Source organism: Lontra canadensis, unplaced genomic scaffold (assembly GCF_010015895.1).
Source record: "Lontra canadensis isolate GAN:19392208 unplaced genomic scaffold, GSC_riverotter_1.0 scaffold35, whole genome shotgun sequence".
Taxonomy (NCBI): Eukaryota; Metazoa; Chordata; class Mammalia; order Carnivora; family Mustelidae; genus Lontra; species Lontra canadensis.
In genome coordinates this window covers 12,687,348-12,699,439 of record NW_022631029.1, presented here as the reverse complement: position 1 = coordinate 12,699,439, position 12,092 = coordinate 12,687,348, and the positions used below count along the sequence as shown (strand labels likewise).

At 44.1% G+C, this 12,092-nt stretch overlaps 1 protein-coding gene across 2 annotated transcripts in view; it reads right to left on the bottom strand.

Moving 5' to 3' along the window:
• The window catches only part of CACNA2D3 (calcium voltage-gated channel auxiliary subunit alpha2delta 3), an 857,887-nt gene that overhangs the window by 62,616 nt on the left and 783,179 nt on the right, over positions 1-12,092 (bottom strand). For both annotated transcript variants that reach the window (XM_032868337.1, XM_032868338.1), the window contains 2 exons: positions 11,565-11,620; positions 2,171-2,282 (listed from right to left, as the gene is read on the bottom strand). In XM_032868337.1, the coding sequence (XP_032724228.1) occupies positions 2,171-2,282; positions 11,565-11,620 (168 nt within the window). The remainder of the gene's footprint in view (positions 1-2,170; positions 2,283-11,564; positions 11,621-12,092) is intronic.

Here is a 12,092-nt window from a genome sequence, read left to right as displayed (position 1 = left end):
GCGGAGAAAGGCAAACCCTCCTACGCTGTTGGTGGGAATGCAGATTGGTGTGGCCACTCTGGAAAACAGCATGGAGGTTCCTCAGAAAGTTGAAAATAGAGCTACCTTATGACCTAACAAGCGCACTACTGAGTATTTACCCTAAAGATACAAATGTAGTGATCTGAAGAGGCACATGAACCTATGTCTATAGCAGCAATGTCCACAATAGCCACACTATGGAAAGAACCTAGATGTCCATCAACAGATGAATGGATAAAGAAGATGTGGTATATACATACAATGGAATACTATGCAGCCATCAAAAGAAATGAAATCTTTCCATTTGCAACGACATGGATGGAACTAGAGTGTATTATGCTGAGCAAAATAAGTCAATCAGAGAAAGACAATTATCATATGATCTCCCTGATATGAGGAATTTGAGAGGCAAAGTGGGGGATTTGGGGGGTAGGGAAGGAAAAAATGAAACAAGATGGGATTGGGAGGGAGACAAACCATAAGAGACTCTTAATCTCACAAAACAAACTGAGGTTTGCCAGGGGGAGAGGGGTATGGAGAGGGTGGCTGGGTTATGGATAATTGGGGAGGGTATGTGCTATGGTGAGTGCTGTGAATTGTGTAAGACTGGCAATTCACAGACCTGTACCCCTGGGGCAAATAATACATTATATGTTAATTAAAAAAAAATTCCAAGAGAAGCAATACACAAACTATTAAATCTAAAAGAGTATTTAGCAACTGGATACAAGATTTTCAATATACAGAGTTGTTCTCATATTCTAACAATTATCAATTAGGAAATGCAGTTTTAAATATATGCCATTTCTGATAACAGGAAAAACTATATGTTTTCAAGGTATAAATCTAACATAAAATTATAAAACTCTATGAAAAGACATGTAAATAAAGAGACATACTAAGTTTATAAATTTAAAGTTCCAGTATTATACAAGATAGCAATTATCTTCAAATTAATCTATAACTTACAGCAATTTTAATCAAAACTATGTCATAATTCTTGGAAATTAACAAGCTGATTATAAAATTAATATCAAAGAGGAAAGAAAAAAATAACCATGACAACTTAGAAGAATATGGAAAAGATATTTGTTTTCCTAAATATAAAATCATATTATAAAGCTCTAATAATTAAAGAGCTATGGTATTGACATCAGTACTGACAAACCATAAAACCTGGAAACAGACCTGCATACAGATGGGAACTCACCCTATATGACACAGGTGCCACAATAAATCAACTGTAACAACAACAAAAAAGACCATTCAATTAGCAGTGCTGGTTGACAGGGAACTATATTGAAAAAGATGAAATCAGATGCTACCTTATGGCACACACAAACAAATTCAAGAGAGATTCAAGTCCTGAAGGTGAAAGTCAACACTGGAAGTATTTGGAATAAAACGATTTGAGAATACCACTATGACATGAGGGCACAAACTAATTTCTTAAAGCACAAGTGCACAAATCATAGAACAGAAGAATAAATTAGACTACATTAAAATAAAGGCAAAGGAAAATTTATGCATCTAAAGACATTACAAAAGATGAGGAGTCAGACGAAGGACTAGGAAGACATATATGTAAAGCATACAACTGGAAAGAAATTGCACCCAAAAACTAGAACACCAAACCAGTAAGAGTGGATTCATCACCCAACAGGCAACTGCCAACAGAAATGAAGGGTAAAGAAACCCAAATGATTACTAAAACCATTAAAAAAAAAAAAAAAAGCCCAACGTCATTAGGAATCAGGGAAATGCCTAGTAAGTGACCAAGACTCGTTCCCCAGATGTCAGATTCCAGTGACTCCTAAAGATTTGATGCCTCCAGGAAAGATACAGAAGGATTTTTCCCAACGGATGGTTAAAATGGCCAACCATCAACTGGGAAAACACCAATTAGGACTTTTTCCAACCAGCAATAAACTCAACTAAAAACCTTGTCTATTCTAGGATGCATTCTCAAGCATTTTGAACCTTTCCCAAGTCCTAAATGATCTAACAAAGCCAAGTGACGTTTTTTCCAAGCTAGTAGAAACACCTCCTCACACAAGAGTGCCACCATGTTTCCACCTCTCACTGTGATCGTGAGCATGCGGACACACTGGGAGTTCTACACTGAGCAGAAAGGAGGCGGGAGGCTTACTTGGAGCAGTCTTCACAAGCAATGTTCCCTGAGGTTTCCTTGATGGTGCGCTCAGAGACAAATGCTGGATATTCAGTATCACAAGGCTCCAGGGTCTGTTTCAATTTCTGGGCTGTAGGGATAGGAAAAAAAAGAAAAAGTAAAAAAGATAAAGAACAAAGGCACAGGCTTTCTTGTGACTGGCAGCCCACAGTAACTCAGAACACAGTTCTCCTCCTGCCGTGCTGTGATTTTTCTAGGCATAGCATAATGCATTATTTTCTAATTAGTCAAGTGATTTCATCTGCCAAACAACTCTATAAGCTATAATTCCTCAAGCCGTTGTGTTGGCTTCATCCACTATCATTTATGCATCACAAGAATACTTTCTGGGACAACATCAGTCAATGGGTCTCTGACTTCAGACTTACTTGAACTCAGCAATAACACATACGTGTATTGGAATAAATGTATAAAATAGAACTTACACCATATTATTTAGGGTGAGACAAAGGTCATGATACAATTGCATGGTTTTATGACAGAAACAAAATTGAAGTACGGAATAGTAAAATACATAATGTCTTTGAACCACAGCCATATAACTGATCTTACTCTTATGAAGTTCCTTGTCCACGAATGCAGCTAGATAACCCTGGTACGTGGATGGGTACCTAGTAGGAACTTGGTAATGTTTCGGCGGTTGATAAAATAATGTAAACGAGTTATGTCCAGTGGGCAAGTTCCAGAAACTCTTTAAGTTTCAATTTTTTTTCAATGTCTAAATTGGGGCTAATCCAGTCCCTCTAACAGAGGGTGATTTGAGAAGTAAATGAAACATTTTATGTTGAGTACTTAGCAGAGTACTTGGAACATAATGAGTGCTGCGTGAATGTCAGTTAATAATAATAATAAATGGTAACAACAGTAACCAATAAGAACAACAACACTAGCATTCTAATGACGCCATCGTAATACTAAAATGATGATGATGGTAGATACTGTAACATAGTGGTTAAGGGTGAAGGCTGAAATTCAGAGAAGTTTGGAGTATAAATCCCCTGCTCCATTGTTTCTGGCTAATCCTCAGTATTCTCATCTGCAAAATGGAAATGGCAATAGTATGGGTCCTTGTCACAGGACTGGTCACTCATTAATATCTTACCAGTAGGGGGCGCCTGGGTGGCTTAGTCGGTTAAGGATCCGACTCTTGATTTCCGCTCAGGTCATGAACTCAGTGTTCTGAGATGGAGCCCTGCTTTGGGCTCCACACTGGATGGGAGCCCGTTCACGATTCTCTCTCACCCTCTCCCTCTGCCCCTCCCACTCCTCTAAAAAAAAAAAGATCCTATCAGTAGAATGTTCATAGGTTTCCAAGACCCAAACTTTGTACAAAGGTTTTGGCTGATATTTTATATGGAAATATAAACATCTATTTATAAATATAGAATATATAATTTACATTTTCAACTCCAAAACTTGGTAGGATTTTTAACAAAATGCTGTTTGGACAAAATCTCAAGTTATATTCCCAATGCAGTCGGTTGGATGTCAGAAGCCCAGCGACATTTCATTTCATTCATTCATCAGAAGCCCGACAAAACATGTCACATTTTGTGAAATGGCCGTGGGGAGGCTGCCAGCACTAAGTGCGCCGGCACAGGATTGCTAAGTGCAAAAGGAGCCCTTGGTAACTACCAGATATTTGTTGGCTGATTAGGAACTGGAAGTATTTGGAATAAAACGATTTGAGAATACCACTCATAATAGAAGAAGCATGTATATTCTAACGTGACTTTTTTAAAAATAGGCTTTTCCCTAAGCGTTAATTATTTTGAGGAAATTGATTGGTGGTTTGGGGTTAAAGCATAATGCATTATCATTTTTCTCCTCTCAAAGGAGAAGAAGGAAGTGGATTCAATCAGCTTTTTAAAAAATGTATGACCTGTGATTTTTCAGAAACTGGTCACTGACATGAAAGGCACGATGCCCACGCCAAGGCACGGAGTTGTTCTGAGTAATGAACCGACCAAGGGCCTCTTCACCAAGGGCCGCGTGTGCTCACTTCCACATACATGCAGGTGCAGACATACAAACAGCCTTCACGAGACGCTAGCTCTGGAGCGTGTCACCACCCATGTGCCAGGAGCTGGACTAATCACATAGCAGCGAAGGGCACTCACTAAGGGGCACGAATCTTGGCACCGCTGTGGGACAGCAGGTGAGTTCAATCTCTTGACGCCTCCGTGTTCTCCTCTGTAAAATGGGAACAAGACGGAATAACCTCACGTGGTTGTGTGAGAGTCAGACGCATTCATGCCTGGCAAGCGGCGGGTGCACTGTGAAGGGCTCTTTAACCCAACACGCTTCCTGCCACGTGACTGCGTGTTATTTTGCCGAATCATCAGAAACAGTGCGCCTTTCTGAAGCATCACTTTTTGGTTAGAAAAGGCCAATGACTACCTCCCAGAGTCCTGGCTTCACTGCAGGGACAGCATGGGCGAGTGTCATGCTCCCAACAGCCTGGGTCCCCGACCCTGCCTGTCCCCCGCCCCCCATGCCCTGAGGTGCTGGCTCATGCAAGTGTCAACACAAGCTTGCTGAATATATGAATAATTCCCCTGAAAGGCGTTTTTCAGGCAAACAGACAAAGGGAATGTAAGCATCTCAGGCCCTCATGACAAATCACCTGCCTTCAAGGGGAAGGTAAGGTCAGTTTTAGGAAGCCCAGGGCTAAACAGCTCCAGCACAGAGCGGGGGCACCTGGTGGAAACATCGTTCCCTTCCACTTTCTTCTCCACTGCCTCTGATTTTGTCAGGAGGACAGCTTTGTCGGATGCTAGGGAGTTTTTCCCACCTTTCTTTCTTTTTCGTTATTCTTTCATTTGCTCTCCCCCACCCCCGCGTTTTTGTTTTTTTTTTTTTTTAATTTGGGGAGGCCACCCATAAAGCTCAGAGCATCTGGCTACAATTTGGTCACACTTTTTATTTTTATGGTTCTTGTGTTTGCCATTGACTCCTTTGAGTAGCAAATGAGAGCGACTTTCCATTGGGGAAACTTCCTTTTAATATTTAAATTATTCGAATTTCAAAAAAAGTGAGTCCCTTAAAATGAAATAAAGATCAAGTAAAAAAACAAAACAAAACCCAAACAATGCGGATTATAAGTGGATACGGTTCACGTGTGCAGATGGCACATAATAAGCTCATGTTGGTAACGGCTACGCTTATTAAGAAATTGCTACATGCCAGATGCTGTTCTGCTTTACATGTATTAATTTATTTAACAGTAAAACATGACAAAATGAAAAAGAAGAATAAACTATAAGGTGGGAATCTTTTTTTTTTTTTTTTTTTTGCAGGTTAGTGAATGGAAGACAACTGAATGAATTGCCCAAATTCATCCAGTGAATATGTGACAGAGCTAAAATTTGAACTTGGGCCTTCTGGCTCCAGCACACATATATTTAACTGCTCTGTGAAGTTCGGCCAATGAAAGGAAGGAAGGAAGGTCTTTGGGGCGGGCTGAGATAGGCAGCACACATGATTAAATGGGCCCGATAATTGCACCATCTCTAATTGTAATTGTCTGGGCCCAGTTACTATGGAACGAGTCCAGCGCTCTCAATGGTGAGGTTCATTTGGCTTGGATCCTTCCTGGAGATGAAATTCGTGTTCCCTTCGCAAGGCATCCATACTGATGTGGCGATAAACCCTCGTCAACTCTGTTTGCAACACGACTATAGACTGGCTGCAAGTCGTCTGCTGGGCTTCTGGGCCACATGCGAATTATCGTATAAAACCATGGCCACATTTAATCTAAATAACATGGTTTACGATGAAGACCTTTCTTTGTCTGGAGCGCTATGGACACCGCATATATTTGCTGGTTGTTACTGCTCATCTATGCCATTCTGAACCGATCTGGCTGCCAGGGATCTCCTGAGTGCTGTTTTAGCCACTGGGCATTTACATCACATTATCTTACAAAGGTGGAGGTACTAAAGGTCATGAAGTTCAGCTGGGCTGATTCCTTGTTGTAGGGAAAACTGGGGTTCAGAAAGCAGACATGGCTTGCCTGGAGTTCCCCGGAGAGAAGCTCACCATGACCATCATCTACTTAAACACCAAAACTACCATCACCACCTTCATAGCCCATACCCGCGAAGCACTCACCCCACACCAAACACGCCACCAGGCCCTTTGCCTGGACGGAGTCCTCACCGCCATGCAGTGAGGAAGGCCTGCCGCTCTCCTGTCTTCACAGATGGACAAACTACAGCCCAGAGAAATTAAGTGACACTGCCCGCCCCAAGTCACGTTGCCGTAAGCTCGGGAGCCCAGACCTGCTTGTGCGCGGTCATGTCGTGGGGCCGCCATTCTGCACCACTCTACCTCCCGTCCCCATGAGGCCAGCGGCCCCAGGCCGAAGCCGTGACCTACCACTCACTCACAATGAAGCACCCAATGGAGCAGCCACACAATTGAATTTCTTTAATTTTCCCTTAGCAACAAATGTCCCTGATGAGAATAACTGACTGGGGTTCGCAGTAATTATGGGCAGACAACTGGGAATGAATAGAGTTGCCATTTGAAAAGCTTTCCTCTTCTTTTGTCTCTGTGAATGCAGCTCCGCTCTTTGTGCAACTTCGCCAAAATGATACCTTTGTGATAATCAAGCAGAAATGGGCTTCCACAGTCCCCTTCATTAAGGAAATGAAGCAGATAAACAGTGTAATTATGGATTCCATTTTTAGCTACACAAAGATGTATGTCTCAGCCCAGGGTCTTTATCTAGCGAGGGAATGGTAAAATTAGAATGAAGAAACCTTGCAAGTCAATAGTGCTGTGAAACTTTTCTCTCCTTTTGCTCTGGGTCTGAGAATTTACATTTTCCTTTAACAAAGATACCCAGCTGATAGCAGCCCCAGCCGGAGGACACGCTCCCCTGTTCCATTCTTTTCTCCATCTGTGAAATGGAAAAAGGCAGCTCTGCCCAGCAGAGGCCTACAGGCCTGAATGAGACGATCCACATACAGCAGCCAGAACCACACAGGGTCCAAGAAGGCGGGCTGTCTTGCTCACTGCCATCTAGCTGAGCTCTTGGCTCACATCTGAGCCCATCATCTAGTAGCTGTCTGACTCATGCAGCTCAGAAAGGGTTAGTGACAAATTCCAGCAGTCCCTACCTCTCAGGGATGATGAAGGGATCTGAAGACGGTCAAGTGCCCGCACTCCGGAAATGGGAAAGCACTCACTGTATGTTAGCACATGGTGTGGTGACGACACAATCATTTGACAAGGTCTGTCTCCAGTCTGGGGACAGGTCTCACATTGTGGCAAAAGGGCAACATGACTTGGAATTATCTATTAAGGAACTTTTTAAAAATGCTTCTAAAACATAACACAGAGAGCTTAAGGATCACATAATTGCTCTTAGCTGAAATTCTGCCTGCTGTTGGTCCTGGTACAGGGGGATTGGGGGGAGGGGATGTGAAACTTCAGAATGCGGACCTTCATACATTTCTGTAAGCATCATGAGTGCAAAGACCATATCCTCCTCCTCCTCCTCCTCCTCCTCCTCCTCCTTCTTCTTTTTAAGGTTATTTATTTGAGAGTGAGAGGAAAAGCACAAGAAGGGGGGAGGGTCAAAGGGAGAAGCAGACTCCCCACAGAGCAGGTAGCCCATTGTGGGACTCAATCCTGGGACCCCGGGGTGATGACCTGAGCTGAAAGCACACGCTTAACAGACTGAGCCACCCAGGTGCCCCATATCCTTCTTCTTTATTCTGCATCCCCTACCCCATCCTCTTTGGTCTTCTACCAGGGTTTCCCAACAGTGGAACTACTGACATTCTGAGTAGGATCATTCTTTGTGGTGTGGGGCTGTGTGTCCTAGGATGTTTAGCTGCACCCCCCGCTTCTACCCACTGGCTGTCAGTAGCACCCCCCCCCCCCCCCCCCCCCCAACACCCCCAGTTGTGACGATCAAAAATCTCTCCAAACATGGCAATGACTCCTGGGAGAAAAAAATCCGCCCCGCCTCCTCCAGTCCCCCTGGTTGAAAACCACTGGTCTGAGCAAAGATCACAGTGACTGCAAAGTGACATCAACAAAAACTTTTAAACTGATTGTCAAATCTGAAGGACCCAAACAGGAGCGTGGGCAGATGCCTGCGGCAGCAGGTTATGGGGAAGGGAAGCAGGCCAGGCGGAGAATGGGGGGAAAGGGGATGCGGGCTGGCATGAGAAGATGGGCCATCCTCACTCTTACCACGGAAGCTCCACAGCCAAAGGTGGGCAGGCATACGGCTGGGAAGAGGAATGCCAAAAGGATCAGCCTGCTGCCCTCTGCACTGAATACACTCCTTCCACAGAGCCAGGTTCTCAGCCACAAAAGCCACTGAGGCCCAAAGGTAAGCACCGCCCACCGCGTGGGGTGCGCGGTCTCGGGGCCTCGTCTGCGCATGCGCTGTGTGTGCACCGCCTAACCCATCTCTCACACCGGTTGGGTTCGTGGTAACTTCTGTGGACCAATTGGGAAACCAGAGCCCAGGGAGATCAAGAGACTTGCCCAGGAGGGAGCAGCTAGCAAGCAGCAGAGGAAGGCTGCCTGGAGAGCGCAAAGCCAGTTTGGAAGTTGAGGGGACTTGTCCCCAGACACTTCGGGCTGCGGTGAGAGCAGCCCTATGACCGGCCTGTAGTTCATTCTCTTGTCCTCTATTGATCTTCCTTCTTCCGTCCCTCCCTTTTCATCTCATCTAAACATTTTCATCCCTAATAGTAAAACTGTGGAGAAGCCTATGGAATAAGAAAAGCAAACAGAAGAAGGAAGCAAGCACTCATTTGGTAGAACCCTTCTCAGCTCTCACTTTCAAATCATGTGCAGTTTTCAAACAAAGTAGGTTTTTGTTATAGGTAGAATTTTCTTGGGGGACATAATAGTCTTCCCTTCCTAATTCATACTTTGTTCTCTGCTTATTGACTCCCCGCTGGCTATACTGATTGCTGACCCTAATTAAATCCATAACCCCTTCTCCCCCATCACTGGATGCTTTTCTGGGGGTATATACAGTTCTGTATATTGTTTATCTTCTATATTACTTAATTTCATGAACATTTTTGATCCATTGAAAAGATCTGTTTTCAGAAACAGAATCTTTTTTTTTTTTTTTTTTTTTTTTTTTTACAGAGAGAGATCACAAGTAGGCAGAGAGGCAGGCAGAGAGAGTGAGAGGGAAGCAGGCTCCTTGCTGAGCAGAGAGCCCGATGCGGGACTCGATCCCAGGACCCTGAGATCATGACCTGAGCCGAAGGCAGCGGCTTAACCCACTGAGCCACCCAGGCGCCCCCAGAAACAGAATCTTGTTAAAAGGTTTTCTCTGCCTCTCTGTGGATTGGCTGTTATTTATTTTGAATTGTTTCTATTATTCAGCATTCAAAGAGTTATCAGTATTTGTAGTCCTCGGTTCCTTAGTGACAATTATCCTGTCCTAGAACCCTTGGCCCTGAACCTAGTTTATTTTCCTAGGCTAGATTTTCTCGAAGTGGGGTTGTGGACCTTCAAAGCAGGTCCTAACCCAACAGGAAGGGGAAAGTATGGAGCTCACACACTGAGGGTCACCAGGACTGTGTGTGTGTGTGAATGAGAGAGAACAGGTCACAGAGATGCTGTTCCACTGTGTTCTCAGCTTTTTGGGATGGGGCCAACCCCAAACACACTTGGATTCGGTTCACTGTAATCAGAGTCCATCCGGTGCAGCTGTGTGCCTGAGACCACCTCTCTGTAGGTGTCCCTCCGTGTCATCCTCTAACAAGAAATGAGGGAGTTCCTGAATTTAGGCAACAGAGGCCTATTTGTAAATTATAAAGCCTTGATGACGGTGGCAATACTGGTCATACCCGACGTTAAGGACAGTTAGGGTATGCAGTAAGCAAACACTGTGCACCTGCTATGTGCTGAGCAGCATTAGGTGCTAAGGGATAACAGTGGCTATAAGGCATAGCTCCGGCCATCAAGAAACTCTCGTGTGAAGCCAACAAAGCGAGACAATAGTGGCGCAGAAGAGCTGGAGACATAAATAGGTGAGCTGACTGGGATAGGAGCAAGAAGGACATGCTGCTAACTCTTCCTGGGAGAATCAAGGGAATCCTACCCGACCGGGATCTTAAGGGATGGGAGAGGAAATGTCAGATTGAAATATATCCAGCATCTGGGGAAGGCTGAGACAATTTTCATCTACCTCTTTGAAAAAGATAATTTAAAAATAATCATAATAAAAATGGTAGCCGTCTGGTTTACTGCCGGTTCCCGTCATCCCAGGTAAGCAAATGAACATGCATGAACACACGCAGGAAAGAAAGAGCAGAGCGTTATCTGAGAAACAGCGTGGGACGGAGCAGGTGGGGCAGACGGCTGTGAGACGGCCCTCATTAAAGAGCCCTGGCTTTGTAGGGCATGGGGACTTGACTTGTCGGTCAGCGCTGTCAGTGCTGGTATCCTAAGTTAATGACAGCTGTCATTTTTTGAGGGCTAATTATGTTCCAGTCACCATGCTCAGCACAGAGTATGATTTATCGTTAAACACACACATGATGGGAGGTAAATATTATGTGCTGTGTCTCCCATTTTGCTTACTATGGGGAAACTGAGTCTTAAAGAGATAAGCTAACTTGCCAAAAGGCAAACCTGGGAACCAGCAGTGAAATCCCTACTGATCCACCTCTGCAACTCATACCTCTAAGAGTTTCTACTAATTACTGCTCAAATCACTGAAGGCTTTTGAGCAGGGAGAGTAATAGGATTAGATTTATATTTTACGAGGATAATCATGCAAAATGATCAAACAAACAAAAAACCAGAGTGGTTATCCATTCACTCAGCCTGAAAGAGGTGATGTGTCTCCCTTCTATTTTAAGCACTGCCCATGAGCTTTTTGGATAATTCACCTGTGCAATGTTATGACCTCAAAGTCTTAGTTAAGGTAACAGGTCAAAGTGTACGTTCCACGTGGGCAGAATGAAAGTTGGAATTTTTTTTTTTAAGATTTTATTTCTTTATTTGACAGAGATCACAAGTAGGCAGAGAAGCAGGCAGAGAGCGAGAGAGGAGGAAGCAAGCTCCCTGCTAAGCAGAGAGCCCGATGCAGGGCTCGATCCCAGGACCCTGAGATCATGACCTGAGCTGAAGGCAGAGGCTTAACCCATTGAGCCACCCAGGTGCCCCAAAAGTTGGAATTTTTGTGAGACTGGACGGTGCTGCCGAATCAGCACAGAGGATGCCTTTCACTGACAGAGCAGAAAAATCATCACTTTGTCCTGCGTAGTTGTATGTGAGCTCATCCTGGATGAAAAGGAGCCGGGGAACTCTAGCTTTATCACTCTGAGCTGAGAAAGAGGAATTGGTGGCTGCTTACCTTTGGCTGTCATATCTGAGTGCCACCAACTGCAGAGGTTAAATTCCACCAGGAACCTGAACAGGGGATGCAAAAGCCCAGGGTTATTTGGTCATCTGCCCCCCTGGACAGAACAGCGACATTCTGTTCTTTTCAGCATTGTTCACTGCTTTTGAAACAATAACACCATGATCGGAAGGTACCCAGTATGGTTGGTTCTGGGACCACTGAATTTTCGCTGGGCTTTATCTTACTTGTGAAAGGTTATTTGATCATCAATGCCAGCCAAACCCTGACACTGGGTTTCTTCTAGACTCAAGGACTCTGTTGAGAAATACCCTGTTTGTCAGCAGAAATGGCTTTCCAGCTATAGTCTGAGTCTATAGTAAAAAGTCAATTTCCAAAGTGTTTCTTCTGCCTTGATGCTGAGATACAAATAGCATATTCTTTACCTGGACTATGATCTGCAGTAATAAAGGATGCTTCCCAGATTTATACTGCAATGCAAACTTGTTTAGCCGTGTGTGTGTGTGTGTGTGTGTGTGTGTG